Source organism: Camelus ferus, chromosome 6, assembly GCF_009834535.1.
Source record: "Camelus ferus isolate YT-003-E chromosome 6, BCGSAC_Cfer_1.0, whole genome shotgun sequence".
Lineage (NCBI taxonomy): Eukaryota > Metazoa > Chordata > Mammalia > Artiodactyla > Camelidae > Camelus > Camelus ferus.
In genome coordinates, this window is record NC_045701.1 from 82,288,760 (window position 1) to 82,311,453 (window position 22,694).

Consider the following 22,694-nt stretch of genomic DNA (forward strand, 5'->3'; position numbering starts at 1 on the left):
ATCAAATGGGAAAATAATTCCTCTTTAATGATGTACATTTGTATGGCTATATCTGAAATTTCAAAGGCACTCTGGTGCCATTAAAATATTTTACAAAACTACTTTAGAGGAAGCTTTTCAATTTACACTTTACTGTTCTTCCACAAGCAAGGTTTCAAGAAAAAAAAGCATCCTTCTTATTCACCAATTTTAAACATAAAGAACACTACCCTAGAAATGTTATAGAAGTGGTCGAAGTCCCCAGCTTTATTGGGTAAAAGTTAAGCCCAGAGATAATGAATGCAGTAAATTTACTTAAACTCTATGATAACAAATGTATTAAAAGTACTTAATTATGATCTATATAACTCAATAATTTATATAAATAATTATATAATTTTATATAAATAAAATTAATATGGTTTATGACTCATTTCTTTCTTTTCATGGACTACATATACTGAATGATTACTATTCCCCTAGAAACTAAAAGAAATATTAAATTATGCTTAGATCTGCAGAAAATTTTCTTGTTAGCTAGCAGAATAATGTTACTGAATAGCTAATACAAACCATATATTAAATGTCACTACTCTGCTTCATCACTTTAGCATCAAATGCCAATTTTGTATCAAACTACTGGAAAGATTAAAGCTAAATAAAATTGATTCCATATAAATTTGCATATGAAAAGTAATGAATATTTTTAAACATTTTGTTAGACATACTTAGAAAAAAATATATTACAAAGGATTCATCTCTTCACTGAATTATTTAAAAAGAAATACTACAAAATTACTCTTTAAGAAAATCCCTAAACTTCATAAAACTACTCAGTCTTTCTAGTTAATATACTGTTTATTATGCAATAGCTCTTTGGATATTAAGCAAAAATCATTTTATAGCTGACATAAAGAAACATAAAAAATTACTAAGTCATAGTACTTATCATTTGATCTCATCTTACAAGGTATCTTTAAAACATATTCTAAATCAAGTTTCTATATATGAAAAAGTAAAAATAATCTCCAGACTAGTTTCTGAGTAAAAAGATAATGATTTTTAATTTATTGCTCCTCTAGATTTTTATTTATGTAGAAAATGAGACTTTTTAGTACATACAAATTTTCATTTCCATTTATAGGCAGATTCATGTTACAAACCATTTTAGAATTATGGAAATTTCCTTCTAAGTATGAGACAATGATTAAATTTTACAAATTGAAAGTCATGAAAATCTGCACTCTTTTTCAAAACACTAGATATTCATAAGTTTCATGTAAAAAGGGTATGAAACATACAGATCTTACTGATTACTGTGGGAAAGATTTGACAGTCATCACCACTTCCCATGTCTTTCTTTTTTTTCTTTATCTGACAATGAGACCTATATAACTACAGAGCTCAGTTCTTCATTGTCTTGACATAGAGGAGCTCAGAACCACATTAAATCCTCAAAGATATTTCTTCTACCTTCTCCATGTGATTTCTGAGCTCTTTTTAAATTCACTTTATAGTTTCTCTGGTTTTCTTTTGGGGGGGAGGGGAGGACAGAAGTAGGTAGACTCTACATTAATAAGTAATTAAGAGATAACTATTTGATAAAAATTCTAGGAGACAGAAAGATTAAGCTTAAGTGTTGGGAAGGTCCAGTGACTGAGGAATAATAGTAAACAAAACCAAAGCGTTTAAGTCTCTCTGTTATTTTAAAACATTGCCATTTAAGCCCCTAGCAACTTTGTACCTTTTTCCTCTTTCTCTGCCCCAAATGGACATGGTATTCCCTCTGGGTTCTAACTTTCAGTATGTCAGCCTCAATTGCCTAAGAGTTTATCTTCTATTTGTAAAAATAGCTCCAATTTTAACTTTTTAATTTGTGTTTATCTGCCTAGGAAGATGCATGTTACCTGGAGTGTATACTGAATGCCTTTCAAATAATTCTACCCAGAAGACAAACTGAGGAGACATGGCAGGGGAAGGTCTCTGGTCAGGACAAAGAAGATTTTCAAGGTAATATCTTATGAACTATGATATAAAAAGGCTAGGATAATGTAGCTAAATTCTATTATGATTATTGTTTAATATTTGCTCAAAACTCTAATATTTTTCTCAAGATCGGAAATCAGCCTATTTAGCATTTAAGCCCATACTATTTTATAAGCAGCATTACTTATTATAGCTACTACCGGATTAAAAGATTGTGAAGGAGAATTTAATTGAATGTGAAAATAGTAAAAGCAGCATGTGCACCACCCTGGCACATAATAAGAGTATCCTTGTGTGTAAGTGAGCAGCTGATCAAGGAGGCTTCACTGTGCCTTAGGGAGAAGGATCAGGTAACACTGGACAAAAAACTGGTTTCCTTCTAAGGAAGAATCCAAATAGGAACTCAACTGCCAAACTCTCAGGTATTTTCCAATCAACACTAGATTAAATCATGCCTAGCTTTTATCTGCCAGCTTTACCTTGATCTTTATCTGCTTGTGATAGATGGATCTGTGAATTAAATGTAAAATTACCACTGAAAAGTTTTTTTCCCCATCCTGTATTTTTTCCCATCTGAATTTTGATAAATCTCACAACAAATATCTAGAAATGCTGGATTTTTAAAAAGAAATATTGCATTGCTAATCATCCAAGTCTGTGCTCACAAGAAAGAAAGGGGAGGCCTAGGTGCCAGCCATGAAGAGGGTGCTGAAAACTAGAGAGGCAGGCCTAGGACCTGGGCTGCAGCAGTATGAAGGGAGGAAGGGAAGTTGTTTCAGGTCTCAGGATTCCAGAAGCTTGAATTTCAATACTCTTATGAGGACAAAAGATGAGGCCCTCGGTGCAAATGAGGTGGACTGGAATTACCACTCTTGTGTAAACCTTGGAATCTAAGAAAGCTGAACCCTCAGTGAAAGTAAAGTCTAGAAAAAATAAATTCACAGGTTTATTTCTGTCCGAGCCCTGGATTAAAAAACAAACAAATAAATGTTCCTCTTGTGAAATGAAATCCCTGGGCTTATGGCTCTTGTAGATTTGGGGGCCTAAATTTACTTATCCCTCCACAGTATGGGAAAGTCAGAAAATCTTGTCCAACATAATGATACTCTGGAACGTACGACAGTAGCAGAGAAATTCCCACAACTTAGCTCAAGATTCAAACAGAAAACGCCCTGGAGTCTCAAAAATCACAGATTAGTGAACTAGACTCTACAAACAAAACAGAAAGATTACTTGAAATACCAGAATAACAATCTAAAAAAGACTAGTATGTTGTAAAAGATGAAAGACATAAAGGGAAAAAAGGATCTGTAAGAAAATATAGCAGCATAGAGAAGACTAGAAAGATATGAAAAATAGTAAAACAGAATTGTATAAATGAAAAAGTATAAAAAATAGGCAGATTAAACAGAGTAGACACAACTAAGAAAGAATCTGTAAGGTATAAGATATATTTGAGAAAACTTCCCTGAATATTGTAAGAGTCCCAAGCAAACTAAATAAAAATATATCCATGGGTAGCAAATTTCTATTTCTTAACTTGAGGGGTGGTTATAAGAGTGTTTGCCTTATAAAATTCACTAAGCCAGGCTTTTCTTTTGTTTTGTATTTATTTTATTTTACAATAAAAAGATATCAAAACCAAAAACCTAGTGCATTCCTAGATATGTTTATACCCAGTTAAATTATCACTAAATATGCAGTGCAAAATAAAGGCATTTTAAGACAAAGACAGAATTTACTATTCACTGATCCTTGTTACAAAAGATATCTAAAGGATGCACTTCAGAAATAAACTGAACTCACGAGAAAAGAGTAAGATGCAAAAAAGCAACAATGAGCAGAGAAATTTGGTAAATGTGAGAAAATCTAAACAAGTAATGAATTTATAAATGAAAATAATAATTGCACAATAATTTAGGGAAATATAACACAAGGTAAGATTAAAATAATAAGTAACAATAATAAATAAAACGAGATGGGTAACTGAAGCTAAAACATTCTAATGTTTTTGTACTTCTCATGACAATCAGACATAACGGTTAATTTTAGACTCTATTAAGTCAATATACAGGCATACCTCATTTTATTGTATTTGCTTTATTGTGTTTCACAGACACTGTGTTTCTTGTAAGTTTTAGGTTGTGGCACTCCTATGACAAGCAAGTCTATCAGTGCCATTTTTCCATGATTTCTTGTCTCTGTGTCACATTTTGGTAATTCTCACAGTATTTCCACCTTTTCTACTGTAATTATTTTATTTGCTATGCTGATCTGTGATCAGTGATCTTTGATGTTACAATTGTAATTGTTTTGGGGTTCCATAAACTGGGCCCATATAGGACAGCAAACTTAACTGATAAATGTTGTGTGTGATCTGACATTGATTGGCTGTCCCCCCTTCTACCTCCCTCTCCTTGGGTCTGTCTAGTCCTTGAGACACAATAATATTGAAATTATGCCAATTAATAACCCTACAATGGCCTCTAAGTGTTCAAGTAAAAGAATAAACCACACATTTCTCACTTTTAATCAAAAGCTAGAAATGATTAAGCTTAGTGAGAAAGACATGTCAAAAGTCAAGACAGGCCAAAAGCTAGGCCTCTTGTGTCGAACAGTTAGCCAAGTTGTGAATGCAAAAGGAAAGTGCTTGAAGGAAATTAAAAGTGCTACTCCAGTGAACATGCAAATGATAAAAAAATGAAATAGCCTTATTGCTGATATGGACAAAGTTTTAGTGGCCTGGATAGAAGATCAAACCATCTACAACATTCTCTGGAGCCAAAGCCTAATCTAGAGCAAGGTCCTAACTCTCTTCAAATCTGTGAAGGCTAAGAGAGGTAAGGAATCTGCAGACAAAAAGTTTGAAGCCTAGGAGATTTGAAAGAAAGAAGCCATCTCCATAACATCAAAGTGCAGTGTGAAGCAGCAAGTGCTCATATAAAAGCTGCAGCAAGTTATCCAAAATATCTAGCTTAAGATAATTCATGAAGGTGGCTACACTAAAGATTTTCAATGTAGACAAGACATTGTTCTATTGGAAGGTGCCATCTATGACTTTCATAGCCAGAGGGGAGAAGTCAATGACTGTCTTCAAAGCTTCAAAGGAAAGGTTGACTCTCTTGGTTGGGGGCTAATGCAGTTAGTGACTTTAAGTTGAATCCAGTGCTCATTTACTGTTCTGAAAATCCTAGGGCCCGTAAGTATTATGCTAAATCTACTCTGTCTGTGCTCTTTAAATGAAACAACAAAGCCTGGATGACAGCACATCTGTTTATAACATGGTTTACAGAATATTTTAAACCCACTGTTAAGACCTACTGCTCAGAAAACAAGATTCCTTTCAAACTATTACTGCTCGTTGACAATGCACCTTGTTACCCGAGAGCCCTGATGGAGATGTACAATGAGATTAACACTACTTTCATGCCTGCTAACACAACAAACATTCTGCAGCTCATGAGATCAGGAGTAATTTCAATTTTCAAGTCTTATCATCTAAGAAATACAGTTAAGGCTATAGGTGCCATAGATTCCTTTGGTGGATCTGGGCAAAGTAAATTGAAAACTTTCTGGACAGGATTCACCATTCTAAATGCCATTAAGAACATTTGTGATTCATGGGAAGAGGTCAAAATTTCAACATTAACAGGAGTTTGAAAAAAAGTTGATTGCAACCCTCATGGGTGACTTTCAGGGGTTCAAGACTTAAGTGGAGGAAGCAACAGTATATATAGTAGACAAAGCAAGAGAACTGGAATTAGAAGTGGAGTCTGAAGATGTGACTGAATTGCTGCAATTTTATGATAAAATTTTAACAGATGAGGAGTTGCTTCTTATGGATGAGTAAAGAAAGTGGTTTCCTGAGATGGAATCTACTCCTGGTGAAGAGGCTGTGAAGACTGCTGAAATGACAACAAAAGGTTCAGAAGATTACATAAACTTAGTTGATAAAGCAGTAGGAGGGTTTGGGAGGTTTCCAATTTTGAAAGAAGTAAGTTCTACTCAGATAAAATGCTATCAAATAGCACTGCATGCTACAGAGAAATCATTTGTGAAAGAAGAGTCAATTGATGTGGCAAACTTCATTGTTGTCTTATTTTAAGAAATTGCCACAGTGACCTCAACCTTCAGCAGCCACCACCCTGTTCAGTCAGCAGCCATCAACATCAAGACCCTCCACCAGCTAAAAGATTATGACTCACTGAAGGCTCAGGTGATGGTTAGCACTTTAGCAATAAAGTATTTTTTAATTAAGGTATGTACCTTTTTAGACATAATGCTATGTATTGCACACTTAAGAGACTACAGTTTAGTGTAACATAACTTTCATATGCACTAGGAAACCAAAAAGTTCACGTGACCTCCTTTATTGTGGTGTTCTGGTACTGAAGCCACAATATCTCTGAAGTATGCCTGTACAAGTTAAAAATTTCAGGGTAATAACCACTCAAAGAATAGATATGGAATATATTTAACTTCTAGACCACTGGGAATATGAAATAAAGAAACCTTAATCATTTAAATAGAAGATAGAAAAGAAGAGAGAAAAAAGCAAAGAGAAATGATAAAGAGAAACACACAGCAAGATAAGAGAAATAAATAAAAATAACAGTAATCATAATATACAGATTTAACTCACCAGTAAAAGATAGAAACTCTCTGGATCAAAAACAAAATCCAGTTATATGTTACTTACAAAAGGCACACCTAAAATATAATGACAAAGAAATACTGAAAGAGATGGAAAAAGATATATCAGACCAGCACTAACCAATAGAAAGCTGGAGTATCTTTATTAATAGCAGGAAAATAAACTTTAAGGCAAAAAAGATTCTTAAAATTATGCAGGGTCATTACACAATAATAAAAGGAACACTGCACTAGGGAAATAACGCCATTCCAAGTCTAAACAGCCTCAAAAATTTCTGAAGAGCATTAAACTATAGAAAGCAAAAACGTTGAGATCTCCAAGAAGAAATGAACAAATGTGGAATCACAGTGGGTACTTTAACATATCTGTTTTACAACTGACTGATCAAGCAGGAAAACAATCGGTGAAACTATGGAAGATCTGCACGATGTTCATGAAAATATACAACACTTTGTATCTAACAGAGAATGACTGTAGTCTTTTCAGGTATACAGAAGACATTTACTAAAATTAACCAAATAATAGGTCACAAAGCAAATCTCAAAAACCACAGAAATAAAACCATATATATTTTCTTGTCCAAACAGAAAGCAATAAAATCAAAACTCATTTACAAAAATAAAACTCAAAAATTCTATATACTTGAAAACTTAAGAACCCATTTCTAAATAATTCATGGCCCAAGGAAAAAGTCACAATGAGTAACAGTAAAAAATGCTACATATCATAACTTGTGAGATACATTTAAAACTTATCAGAAATTCATTTTTATTAAAAAAGAAGGATTAAATATTAGTAAGCTGGATGTCCAACTCAAAAGTTTAAACAAAGAATACAAATGAAACTCACAGAAAGTAAAAGGAATAAAGTAATAAAGGAATATCATCAAAGAAACAGAAATAATGAGAGGCTTGATAAAAGCTGTTTCTTGGAAGAGGCTAATAAAATGGACAAATCTCTAGCAAACTGATCAAGAAAAAAGGAGGAAAGTTACAAATCAATAATACCAGTAATTTAAAAGGAAACATTACTACAGTTACAATTCAGATTAAAAACTAAGGAATTTCTATGAACAATATAATGCCAAAGAATTTAAAAAGAAAAAGTATAGTATTTTCTATAAAACTGTAACTTACCAAAATTGACCCAAGAATAAATGGAAAACCTGAATATAATTGTAAGTGTTTTAAAAAAATTAAATTAGTATTTGAAAAGCTACCCACAGTCATCTAGAAGGGAAAAAAGAGAAAAAAGGAAAAAGAAAAAAAATGCACCCTGATAGCTAGAGAAGTGCATTCAGAGCTACTGGATCTCTATCTTACATAAATTATTCCAAATTCCTTTCACGATGTCAGTATAACCTTCATGCCAAAGTCAGACAAATGCAATATTAGAAAGGAAAATTATAGGTCAACTTAGACAATAAAATCCTAAATATGATCAAACAAAATCCAGCAATATATTAAAAATACATGTCACAGAAAGTAAAGTTTATTCCAAAAACTGAAAGACGGTTTAACACTGAAAAAGAAAAAAAAAAAATTACTGTAACTTGCACCACTAGGTGATTAAAGAGAAAAACCATAATAATTTCCTTATATCAATGTATAATTAGAAACTGAGAATATTAATTTATCTAGCAAAAATTTAGAGCAGATACCATACTAAATGGCTAAAACCAAGCACATGGGCTTAAAGTAAAAAGCAAGAATATATGCATGTAAAACTTAGTAGGCAGAGCAATAAAACCAAACCAAACCACCCATCTCCAAACACACACAAAATAAAAAGTATGGGAATCGAAAAGATATAAAGCCATCATTACCTACAAATAGTGGTTCTGATTTTTTCTTTTTTTTCGTCTACATAAAAAATCCAAGTGAATCTATAAATTAGTAGAACTAATATGAATTTACCAATATTGCTATGTACAAGATCAATAACATTCCTATGATTTGCCAAGAAAAACAAAGATATTCTAATTTTTGTAAATAGGAACAAAATTATAGTTAATAGAAATAGAACCAATAATATATGTATAAATCATTATAAAAATTAGAAAATATTATTGAAAGACATAAAAGACAATGAAATAAATGGAAATACATGAATATTCATTTATGCAAATTCATCAATGGACGTTTCAATATCCAAAGATCACAGTTTTTTCCAAATTAACTTATAGATTCAATTCCACAATTCATGTGGAACAAAAGACCAAGAACAGAGAAGATAGCGAAGAGGGAGGAGGAAGGTGAGGGGAAAGAAGGAGAGAAAGACAGGGTAAGAGTGGAGAGGAGAAAGATCTCACTTTTCCAGATTCAAGACTTACTATAAAACCATAGCCTTTCTGATTTTTTGGTTTTGACTCAGGGAAAGGCAAGCAGACAAATGGAATTGAAGGAAGATCCTAGAAATAGACTCACAAGCAGAAATGTGGCATATGACAAAGCTGCATTTCAAATCAGCAGGGAAGGGATTAAATGACTATTCAATGAAGAGGTCAGTCAACTGCGTTATCTATATAAAAAGAGATAAAATAAGATCCCCACTAAATACACACACACACACACACACACACACACACACACATATTAATTAATTCATTCATAACAAATTAAAGATTTCAATCTACTAATTTTATAAAGAAAACTAGAGAGTATCTTAGTGCACTCAAAGAGGAATGGGTTTCATTTTAAAAGATTCAAAGAAATCAACAACCTAATTTTATACCTCTAGGAACTAGAAAAAGAAGAACAAACCAAACCAAAAGTTAGCAGAAGGAAAAAAATAATAAATATTGAAGCAGCAATAAATAAAACAGAGAATAGAAAAATATTAGAAAAAAGTAACAAAAGTAAGAGTTGGTTATTTGAAAAGATCAACAAAACTGACAAACTCTTAGTCAGATTAAGGAAAAAAGAGAAGATTCAACTAAAATCAGAAATTAAGGAAGAAGACCTTGTAAGAGACTAAATTATACACCAACAAATTGAATAACCTAGATTGGAGAAACTCTTAGAAACACAGTCTGTCAAGACTGAATTATGAAGAAATAAAAAAAATTGAACAGACCTATAATCAGTAAGGACACTGAATTAGTAATCAAAAATCTCCCAATGAAGAAAAGCTCCAACAAAGTAAGCCCAGGCTTACCAGGAAATTCTAAAAAAAATAAAAAATTAAAAAATTAAAGAGTAGTAGGACCATTCCTTCTCAAATTTTTCCAAAAAACTGAAGAGAACACTTCCAAACTAATTTTTTGAGGCCAGCATTTCCCTGATACCAAAGCCAGGGAAAGATACATAAGAAAATTACAGCCCAATATTCCTGATGAAAACTGATATAAAACTCTTTAAAAAAAATACTAGCAAACTGAATTCAACAGCACATAAAAAGAACTACACACCATGACCAAGTAAGATTCTGGAATGCAAGAATGGTTCAAGATTCAAAAACAATCACTGTAATACACATTAACAGAATGAAGGACAAAAACCAAGTGATCATCTCAACTGATGCAGAAACAGTATTCCACAAAATTCAACACACTTTTATGATTAGGAAAAAAAAAACACTTACCAACAAGCTAGGAATAGAAGGAAACTCTCTTAACAAAACAAAGGCCATGTATGAAAAGCCCACAGCAAACATCACACTCAAAGGTGAAAAACTGGAAGCTTTCCTCTCAGATCAGTAACAAAGGTAAGGATGCTCCCTCTCACCATTTCTATTCAACATAGCACTGAAAGTCTTACTCAGAGCAGTTAAGCAAGAAAAAGAAATAAAAGGCATCCAAATTGGAAAGGAAGAAATAAAATTACTTCGCTTGCAGATAATATGAACTTATACGTTAAAAAAAACCCTAAAGATTTCACCACAAAAACCCTGTTAGAACTAGTAAGCGAACACAGCAAAGTTACAAGATACAAAATCAACATACAAAAATTAGTCGTGTTTCTACACATTAACAATGAACAATTCTAAAAGGAAATTCAGGGGGGAACCCCATTTAAAATAAGCATGAAAATAATAAAATACTTAGAAAGTAATTTAACCAAGGGGCCAAAAGACTTGGAAAATTAAAATGATAAAATACTGTGAAAGAAATTTAAAAAGACATATATAAATGGAAAGATACCCCATGCTCATGAGTTAGAAGACTTAATATTGTTAAAATGTCCACACTACCCAAAGTGCTCCAGAGATTCAACATAATCCCTACCAAAATCTCAATATCATTTTTTTCATAAATGGAAAAATAAATCTTAAAATTCATATGGAATCTCAAGGGACCCTTAATAGCCAAAACAATCTTGAAAAAGAACAAAGTTGGAGGTCTCACACTTCCTGATTTCAAAACATATTACAAAGCTACAGTAATTAAAACATTTTTGATTGAAATAAAGACAAACATATACACCAATGGAACAAAATAGATTATAAACAAACCTTTATGCAGATGGTCAAATGATTTTCAGTAAGGTTGCCAATGGGGAAAGGACAGTCTTTTCAAAATATGTTGCTAGAAAAGTGGATATCCACACACAAAAAAATGAAGTAGGATCCTTACCTTATAGCAAATACAAAAGTCAACTCAAAATAAATTTAAGACCTAAAACTATAAAACTCCTAGAAGAAAAAATAAGGAGAAAGTTTCTTGACATGGGATTTGGCAATGATTTCTTGGATATTACACCAAAAGCACAAGCAACAAAAGCAACAAAACAGACAAATGAAATGACATCAAAACATAAAACTTCCTTGCATCAAAGTAAACAAACAAAGTGAAAGACAATCAACAGAACAGGAGAAAAAAAATTGCAAATCATATATCTGATAGGGGGTTAATATCCAGAATATATAAAGAACTCCTATAACTCAACAACAAAAAAGCAAATGAACTTGATTTAAAAAAAGGCAAAGGACTTCAATATACATCCACCCAAATATATATAACCATATATAAATGGTTAATAAGCATATGAAAATACTCTCAACATCACTAATTATTACAGAAATGCAAATTAAAACTACAATGAGATATCACTTCATACCCATTAGGTGGGCCACTATCAAAAAAGCAGAAATAACAAAGTAAGTATGTGAAGAAACTAAACCCTTATGCTCTGTTGATGGGAATATAAAATTGTGCAGCTGCTATGGGAAACAGTATGAAAGGTTCCCCCCAAAATTAAAAATAGAATTGTCATATGATCCAGCAGTTCCACTTCTGGGCACATATGAAAAAAAACTGAAAGCATTATCTCAAACAGATATTTGTACATTCATGTCTACTGCAGCATTATTCACAATAGCTAATAAGTAAAAGCAACTCAAGTGTCCATCAGCAGAAGAATGGATAAACAAACTGTGGAACACACATACAATGAAGTATTATTCAGCCTTAAAAAAGAAGGAAATCCTGTTGCATGCAACAACATGGATGGATCCTGAGGACATTATCCTAATCGAAGTTTAAGCCAGTCACAAAAAGATAAATACTGTATGATTCTACTTACATTAGGTATCTAAAATAGACAAACACATAGAAACAGAAAGAGAAATGGTGGTTGCTCAGGGCTAGGAGAGGGGAAAATGGGGAGTTGTTGTTCAATGGGTACAGAGTTTAGTTCTGTAAAACAAAAAGTTCTAGAGATCTGTTGCATAAAAATGTGAATATAGTTAACACTACTGAACTATATACTTGAAAATGGTTAAGATGGTAATTTTTATGTTATGTGTGTTTTACCACAATTTAAATGTTTATTTTTATTTTGGGGTTTTTTGGGGGGGATGGGAGTAATTAGGTTTATTTATTTATTAATTTAACTGAGGCACTGGGAATTGAACCCAGGACCTTGTGCATGCTAAGCACACACTCTACTACTGAGCTATACCCTCCCCACCCCAAATATTTTTTAAAGAGTCAAAAAATGTAAATCTTGAGAGATCAATAAATTTGATTGTATTAAAAATGTTAAATCTGAAAAAAACACCATTAATCAAATTAAAGACAAGTAAAAGATTTAGAAAAGAAATTCACAAAATATAGAATTATCAAGAGTGGGTATCTAGAATATTTAAAGAACTCCAACAAAACAATAACATCAGAAAAAAGCTGCAACACCATGATTGAGAAAATACAGAAACCTAAATGTATCTCAGAAGAAGAATGAATAAATAACCTAGATAGTTCATATAAAAGAATATTATACAGCAGCTAAAATGAATGAAACAGATTTCTATTTATCAACTTGGATAAATTTCAAAAATAAGTCAAATATAAAACAATTTGCAATGTGCTATGCCACTTATGCACATTTTAGAAACACAAGCTAATAGTATATATTATTTATGGATATACATATATATAAAGTAAGGGTATAAAGCAAGATCAAATTCAGTCTACCATCCACTCTTTGCCTGCACCTGTGCTGCTAGATGTGGTTGGAAAAAAACCATTTTTATTTTGTATTTGTGGATGACAATATGCCTGCTCTCATTCTCTTTCTCCATAGGTTTAAATTGAGCCAGTGCTCAATTTTCAGTCCTCATCTTATTTGACCTAATAACAGTATTTGATATAGCTGATCATTTGCATCCCTGAAATCCTTCTTCACTTGGCTTCCAAGACAACGTACTTGCCTGTTTTCTTCTCAACTTCCAGGTCCCTTTTTCCTCAGTCTCCTCTATTGGTTCCTTCTCCTCTCTTACCTCTCTTAATGTTGGAATAGCTCAGAGTTTAGAACTTTTGTTGTTTTTTCCTTTCTATCTGTACTTACTCTGTTGGTGTTCTCATTAATTTTCATAATTTTAAATATTACTTACATATTGGCAAATTCCAAATTTGCATCTCTAGATGAGACTTCTCTCCTAAATTTCAGATTCATATACCCTACTGCCTATTAACCATCTGTTTGAACGTCTAATAGACATTTCTAACTCATCTGGTTCAACTGCACTCCTCCACCCACCCAAAACCTCCCCAATCAGCCTATCAGTTGATAGCAACTTCATCCTTCCACATGCTCTGGCTAAAAACCTTGGAGTTACCCTAGGTTCCTCTTGTTCTCTCCCATCCCCTAGTTCAAGCCATCAAGAAATCTTGTTAGCTCTAATGTCAAAATGCATCTCAAATATGACTACTTCTTACAACCTACACTGCTACCACATGGTCTAAATCAGTGTCATCTCTTGCTGGGATTAATGCAACAGCTTCCTAACTGGTCTCCATGTTTCTAGGTTTGTCCCACTCCAGGACTATCATGCTTGGCAAACAGAATTACTCAGACCATGTCCCTCTTCTACTCAAAACTCTTCAAGGCTCCCCATTTGGACTCAGAGGAGCCACAGTCCTTACCACGGTCTTCCATGCCCTGCATGATCTGTGCAGTCCTTCCTCCATACGACCACCTCCACGCCCTTATTTCCTGCTACTCAAATCCTCACTCTCACGCTGACCTCCTTTTCATCCCAAGCATTTTCCCAACTGAGGGCCTTAACACTGGCTCACCTCTCTCCTAAGATACTGATGTGACTCATGCTCTCAATTCATGTCTCTACTCACCTGTTACCTTCTCAGGGAGCCTTTCCTGATCACCTCATTTACAAGTACAAGCTTTTCTCACTCTGATACTTCATATCTCTCCTTCCTAGTGCACCTGTCTTTGTGTAACTTACCATTATCTAATATATTCCATACATAGTTTCCTTCTTTACTTGTTATTGCCTGCCTCCCTGTCTAGGGGAGAAATTTTTGTCTATTTTGTTCATTGCTAGATTCCAGCACCTAAATGGAACAGTGCCTGGATCACATTGGACATTCAATCAGTATTTGCTGAATGAGTGGTGGAAAAAACCCACAAAGTGTCCATAACTGTGTATGTGAATAGTGGATGCACAGATTCTGTTATATCATTTTCTCTACTTTATCACATTTGAAATATTTTATAATTTTTTTAAAATTTGGAAAATATAAACATTTGTTAATGACATTTATGCAATGTTAGTATTCCAGGGTATCTTTTGCTAAATTCCCCTTAAAGGTTGAAAGTCCCTGACACTTAACATGGTTTTAAATCATTTTTCCTTCTTTCTTAGAAAAGAGATTAAAATAATCTATTTATACATTAATATATTGTTCATAGACTAGTATGCCCTATATCAATATAGAATAATAATGTGACTCCTAAATATAGTTTTCAAGTAAGTAAAAAGTACATTTAACATAATTTGAACAAATGGAATACATAATAGAAGTTTCTGTGAAAAGAACCTCAGTTCAAAAGTTGTCCTCGCTAGCTCTGTGACATAATTTACATTAAACCTGCCCACCCACTGAACTTGTGCATCAAACCTGCCTTAAAATAAGAGATAGTATTACGAATAAATCTGACCTGAGCCAATAATTTCTACTATAAGAAAAGTTATAATGGGATCTGTGAGGCAGACACCTGAGGGCAAAGCCATCTCTCCTCCCTCCTCCTCCTCCTCCTGTCCAAGGGTAGGGTATCTGCTCTGAAATCTGGTGGGAAAAAACCTATACAAACAAATGGCTGAAGCTTATGCGTTAGTATCTGAATGTTGTGCAGCACTGTTTAAGAAGAAAAATTGGGGCAACAGAAGAACACTTTGACCAGTTTCTAGGTCTCCTACTTTCCCAGCAGTTCCATCTCAATATTTACCTTAAAATAACTAAAATTATCCTAGGGTCATGGATTTTGGCAAATGACTGATAGGTCTGATTTACAGAGACTTAGTAGGTTCCTCAGAAGCACAGGCAAATGAAAAGAATCATGACTATATGTCACCACAAATCCATCAGGGAAGGAGACAGAGGAAACTAAAAAGCTGCCTTACAGAGCTGGCTGATCTGACTCCTCATGCAAACTCGCTCTTCATGGGTCCTGAACCTCACCTAGGCATCTTGAGACGTGTACACTGTAACAGCAGAATCCCACAAGTGACATTATTAAGTAGGGGTTTATTAGAGAAAGATGTAATTTAAAACTTTCCTACAAAGAAGAAAATTAGGGAGAATACTTTAAGATTCTCATCTGTATGTTTTAATTTTGTAATCTGAAATCTGAATGGTAGCTCTTTAAGTGGAAGTTGACAGTTACATCATGCTTTACACTTTAAAAAGTACTTTTATGAGCATAACTTACTGTGTCCATATGAAAATTATATAAATTAGATATGACAAATATTATTTTACAGACTGAGAGGGATTAAGGACTAAGTGACTTGCTCGGTATCACACAGCCAGGAAGTAAAGAATTGAAAAAAGGGATCCTCTAACTTCAATACGTGTTCTTTACACTAAAATGCCTCTTCCATGATCAAAGGATTAATTAATGAATAACATTATCTCAGTTGAGCAAAGGTTGCATTTTTTCCATTTTCTGGAAAGAAAAAACAGTCACAAATCCATAGGCCTTTTTCTCTTAAGTATAGCTACCATGGCAGTGAGTTATAATTAACTTAGCTACCTCTGTTTTAAATGTCCGGATGTTATTTTTCTTCTAGTTTTATTTATCCACCTGAAGATTCGTGTTGACAATCTGTTGTGAAATTCTTCAAATGCTCAGTGTTAAAATATGGAAACATAGAATGCATACGCCATATTTAAGAATAGGGTAATAACCTATGAATGTATCATTTTGATATTATTTTCTTATAAAGAGGTAAGAACAGATGCCCTTTTAAAAAAAATGCCTTTAAAGTCTTCAATGTCAGAATCATATATCCAATACCTAGCAGACTGTCTGACTCACAGTAAGAACTCCACAAATGTTTGCTGAACTGTACTCTCAAAAAATCCTATGAAGGATATATTTTAGCCTATAGATATTTAGAAATGTCTTCTTTTATTCTCAGAATCACAAGGGATTTATCAAATTCTGTGGTTGAGAAAAGAACGTGTCAGTAAAAGTATCAAATCTGTAAAGTGTTCATTATCATATAAAAGCTTGTTAAGGTTTCTAAAATAAATCAATTTTATCCAGGATACAACTTAGTTTAGCAAACTACAATCTAGAAATAATTACATGAGGTAATGATGAATACCTCTAAAATACAGGCTCATGAGGGCAAGGAATTTGTTACGTTCACCACTGTATTTCTAGGGTCTAGTACACTACGTGGCACATAGTAGATACTCAATAAGTATTTGATGGATTATTAAATTAACAAATATACAGAAAGATGAGTATTATACCATAAGCAGAAACTCCAAAGGTATAGCAAGTAAATTCCTAAAAATCAAATAGAAATATATTTCCCAGATGAAATGAGAGCATAATTTGTAACACACAAAATTGTGAGAAACTGAAAGAAGCAAATTTGGGTGGGAGAAGACTGATTCAGTTTTGGAAAGCTTGTGTGATCTATGAGAATCAAGTGGTGATACACTACAGGCACGTTTGGGTCTGGAGCACAGAAGGGAGGTCAGGGTTGGCCATATATATTTGGGCATCTCCAGCACATGGGGAGAGAGAGCAGCATAAAAAGAAAAGGGTACCTAGGATGAAACCGTGAGGAGCTCTCAGGTAGAAGAGGAAGAGCCTGCGAAAGACAGCGAGAGAGAAGGAACGGCAGGGGGACACGGTGTCACAGAAGCCAAAGTGAGAGGCAATTTCCAGTTCAATACCACTAGACAGCCAGGTCAGGTGAGAACTAAAAAACATCTGAAACTGAGGTCAGTCCTGGCCTTGGCAAGAACAGTTTTAGTCAACTGGTAGGAGGTGTGAGCCAAATTGGAGTAGATTAAGGAATGAGTGACAGGTGGGTAATAAAATGTATTGACAAATATTGACAAAGGAGAACACAGGACAAGAGCTGGAAGGAAACATGGGGTTCTGAGATTGCCTTCTGTCATTCAGTCAGTCCATCCAGCCATTTTTCTCTCTATTTCTTAAATTTTAAAATTTTAAGGCGAGACCAGGCATGTTTAAATGGTGACAGAAAGGGTCCGAGAGGAAGAAGAGGTAGAAAAGGAGAGAGGTCAACTAGAGGTAGAGACAGAGATGAACAATCTCTCTCTAGAAACCGGAAACCAAGGAGGGAACTCCTCAAGGTGAAGTTTAAACTGAAAACCAAGGAGGTAGAATAGCAACAGACAAAGAAGAAACTCATCCCAAGCAAGATGGTATTTTGCTCTAAGTCAGTCAGGCTGACATGTGACATCGCTGGATGGGGATACATTTGAGGTGCAAAAGTCTAGGCAGGGAAACTTGCTAAGCAGAGGCCACGTAGAATCGGGGAAGCAAAGGACCATTAGATCAAGTCTTAGGGGAGTTCCTACTTGAGCCCCGAGAGTTAAACCTGAACCCTAGCAGGACAGCACGTCCTCTTGGGCTAAGAGGAAGGATGAGCTGGTAGTCTGGGAGAGGAGAGAGATGAAACTGTAAAGCTTAATAACACATGACAGTAACACAAAACTGCATTAAATGCAGCTAGGGTGCATTCAGTGAATAATAAGGGAATCTGTAAAGTACTTCTCCACCTCAGATTATTATCCCATCATTTCATTTTTGCACGTAAACAAGTAAGTGCTCAAAAACTACGGCATCTGACAAGAATTACCTTCATTCCCTTGAGGAGTAGCTGTTGACATGACCAGCAGAAAACACAAGTCTCTCTTGTGAGAGGTGACCCGGCTGAAGCAGTTACCTGGCAGTTCTGACTCACTTGTATGACTGTACTTTGTATTACTTGAAACCCAACAACTCAGATCCATGTTTGATTTGTTTACTTTTGCTTCAGTTTCTAACATTTTGCTATTCCCCAGAGCCAAAGGCTGTTTCTGCCTATTGCCAAATGATCAGGCACACGTGCCCAGAAATGCAGGATTCACGAAGTGATTCTTTCATTGTGGTATCACCAGAACCTAGCCTGATACCTAGCAGATATAGGGCTCTCAACAAATACTGATGGTGTGAATGAGTAAATGTCTGAATGGTTCCACAGAGAGGAAAAAGTGATCACCAAATCTCTCTGTGCAGGGGGCATCCCCCACCTTTACATGCCAAGGACCCTTTGACAGTCTGTTGAAGCCGATAGACCCCCTTCTCAGAATAATGTTTTTAAATACATAGTATGACAAACTAATTTTACTGAAAAATACTGAAATCAAAATATGGAAAAAAAAAAAAACTGTGCAGGCTGGGCTTGCCAAGACAAAGGCATCACTGTAGAGGGATCTGGCTGGGCCAGTTCACTGGCAAAACCACCCACAGACAGCATGTGCAGATTTCTGTTCTCAATTCTCAGAGTGAAAACCTCCCAATTCCTGTCTAGGAAGCGTCGCTCTCAGAGTGACGAGGCAGTGAGAGGCCATAGGCATCGGTGTGTAGGTCTTCACGTCACCCACCAGCTTAGATGGTGTCCTAGCCCTCAGCTGTGCTCCTTGTCCCTGAATCCTGTCTGTCTGTTTAACCTTTCCAGTGAGGGTCAGGAATAGTGTACACATGGATTCTGGGTGGTACCTCTTTCTTATACAGACTTCCAACCAATCCTCTTGTGTTCTATACTCCTACTTTGAGGGACACCTGGTTCCCCAATTCCTGAGCCTTTCTGGGGTTCAGAGGTGCAAATTAGCCTGCTTTGGGGCTTCTCATGTTACTGGCTTAGGATTCAGCTGTTTCAGGGATGCTAAATCAGTTACAACCAGTCTTTCTGCTGTCCATCTTCCAAAATCTGGTTGCTGTTTTCTCTCTCCCTTTTGAGTGCCTGCCTATTTCACTTCTTTATTTTTATTTATATTGGGGTTTAATGAGGAAACAACCGTGAACATACTGTATTTGTCACATTTTATTCACTAAAGCTTTTACAAAGGGGAAAAGTTTTAAAAATCAAACTTTGAAGTAAATTCCTTAAAAATTCATGTAATCTGTTTTATAACTATGATTTTTCTATCAAAGATAATCAATATATTATTATAACCACAGGCTCATGAAAGCAGAGACCATTTCCACTTTATTTATCATTGTATTATTCAATACCCAGCATAGCAGAAGCAGTTGATAAATATTTATTACTAAGTGAACTGAATAAATATAGATATGATAAAAAATTAGGATCCTTCATTTTCACAATTTCAATACTTATCTAACTTACTTAGGACTGCTTTGCAATATTTCAAAAAGCAAACAATCAGAAATAGAAACACCCAATTTGCAACCCAAGAATGTGTTTTACAACAGAGTCCTTTAGTACAAAAACTATATTGTGATTCTGTATGCTATAACAATAATTTCTTGGATAGAAATGAATTAGCATTCAAATTTACTTAGTTGTCTTAAATAACTAGTAGTGTAAAAACATATTTTATTACAACTGCTGCATAAATAGTATTTAATTAAACTAATGTACAATTATAAATGTCATTAAATAAATCTGTAATACTAAGTAAGTTTTAATCAGTACTGAAAATTCAAAGCCCTCCACATTAAAAATCTGTACATTAGCTATTACATTTTAGTTTGTATGAGCAAAAAACCAGCAAGATTAAAGAATTAGGTCTAGTAAATCCTTGTTATTCTTGTCAAGTTAGTTCACAAGGCCATCACGACATGTCCTACCCTGTAATTACAATATAAACCATATATGTGTTGTTTTGTAATTCTTTATTGGCTATTATCTAAGTCATGATTTTCCTAAAAGACTCAAAGGTTTATTGAAAAATTTCAGTTATATATTATGGAGAAAGTTATATGTATAATTTTATTTTGCTTTAGACTGGGGAATTCTGATATATTGACGAAGGGTTTACTGTAATTCTAACAGTATGGTTCCATGGTATTTTTAAACTAAAAAACCTTTATAGTCATTCATGTCAAAATGTTCCTCTGGGAAAACCTGTACAAATATCCATAATCTGTTTGGTACTATCCTGTTAAATCTTACCCTATAGCTAATTTTCACCATTGTTTATATTCTGTTTTACTAACTTCAAATTAAAATATAATACTCACTTCATCAGCCACAAACTCCTTACTCAGACCAAAGTCTGTCAGCACCACATGGCCATTAGAATCAAGTAGAATATTCTCAAGCTTAATGTCACGGTATATAATCCCCAACTGTAAAAACAAACAAATATGCATTTTAAAATAACAACTTCCAAAAAATAAATTAGGAAAGTCTTTCTTATCTACCTTAAAAAACAAACCGAAAGAGGCATTCTCCTGCTCAGGGTGCTCTGACGGCTCTGAGTCACAGGCCAGGGCAAATTTCAATTTTTCCACCTCAAACCTTATCTGCTGGGCTCCCAGGACCTGAAGGGTGCCCCATCAGCGACTGCTTCTTCCTGGATTATTTTTCTCAATGGATTTCATGCTCACTCCAGATGATCTTCAGATGCTTTCTTAGCCAATTCATCACTTACTTCTTAATGCCTTCTGAAGGCTTTCCTGACTAACTAGTTCCCACACTGGTCGTTTGTTTTTATTCCCATAGCACTTATATTTACCTTGTACTGACCTAAAAATAACTGGTATTTGCTAGGTATTTCCTATTTGTCTTGATATAAACATATCCTCGCTCTGTTTTTTCACTTTTTATACATTTATCTAGTATCTAGCAGTGTCATAAGTCAAATAAATAATTAATAAAGGCTTGTTGAATAACACTCTCCTAAACATGAAGGCTGAAGATCATATGTTAATTTTAGTTGCTCTTCAGATCTAAATAAGCAAAGTAAATCAATTAGATATTTAAATATCCTTCTATTTTGTTTTGCATGTAAGTTTTATAGCAAAACACTTCAGCTCTATCACATAAGTAAATCTACTCAAGTCTTTTAAGAAGTTCTTGACATATGTGAATTCTGCATTTCATGTTATGTTAGCCCAAATTAAATGTTTTTAAACTTAGAAACACTACTTTCCTCAATACTAAGTATATGAAAAAGAAGATTCTTAATACTTTCTCAAAATTGAAATAAAAAAATCACACAAGGAAAAACAACTACGCAATTCTCTTCCAAGAACCTCAAGTGTCCTACAAAAAAGAGAGGAAGGACAACATGTACAAACTGTTGAACAGACATGTGACTTGAAGCCTTACAAGTATCTAATAACCAGTATGACTTTTTTTTTTTAACAGCCTCTTTGGAAAAGATTTTAGGAATATGTCATTTACTACCTGCTTTACTTCATCATTTCCAAGTAAACTCCCCATTTTTGTCTCTTCCAGGGAACCCAATGTTAGTAGCCATATCAAGATTAACATTACTGGCTTTGTATTGTATTTCTTTGTATTTATCTTTGTATGTAGTGAGATTAAGAGAAACTTAGCTAAGATCTAATCTGCTATATATTACTTCCACTCCATATCAATTACATTTATTTATAGGATTCATTGTGTCCTTCATCTCTACATTTCTGATTACCCTGTTGTAATAATAATGAAGGTTCATGGATTTTCCTTTAATAAACAGAATTAATAGTTTTCAAACAAATTAAAAACTGAACTTACTAGCTTACCTGTCATAGCTTTGTATTTTGCTTGTTCTTACTCTGGGATTTATGGTGATTTCCACCAACATTTTTACACTATAAAAATTACATCTAATTCCCCTAATCATAAAACAAAGTTTTCCAGCCTATTCCTAGGCCCAGTTTGGCTCATGTATAAAGATGTCCTAACTACTTGATATCCCACAAAAATTACCGCTGGCATAAAGCTCATCGCCACACCAACAATTCCGTCAAAAGGAACACAGATGTCTGTTCCCATCACTTCAGTTCAGCACCCACCTCTGCGCCTCTTCCTCTCACTTCACGGCACTGCAGACCCGGGCCCACGAGCCTCTCCTACTTCCCTCCTGGTCTTATACATTTGCCCCTCACTGCCCTTAGGATTCCTATTCTGAACTCTATCCCTCTACCTGCCCCGCTATGCTTCTGTTCTGGGCTAGATCAACCCATTTCTTGATCCCATTCTTCCTATATCTTACCATCTTTTCCCACAGCCTCTTGCATCTGCTGTCTCCATCCTGCAGTTCTAATCTCCCTGCCCCTTTAAAAGTTTCACCCTTCTTCCTTGCCTTTTTCCTTCATTTCTCTCC

At 34.4% G+C, this 22,694-nt stretch overlaps 1 protein-coding gene across 2 annotated transcripts in view; it reads right to left on the reverse strand.

The window, feature by feature from the left end:
- The window catches only part of RPS6KA5 (ribosomal protein S6 kinase A5), a 167,345-nt gene that overhangs the window by 48,321 nt on the left and 96,330 nt on the right, over window positions 1–22,694 (reverse strand). Inside the window, exon 5 of one of the 2 annotated variants that reach the window (XM_032482508.1) lies at window positions 20,599–20,706. The exons of the other annotated variant lie outside the window; for it this stretch is intronic. Within the exon in view, the coding sequence (XP_032338399.1) occupies window positions 20,599–20,706 (108 nt within the window). The remainder of the gene's footprint in view (window positions 1–20,598; window positions 20,707–22,694) is intronic. 2 annotated transcript variants of the gene reach the window in all.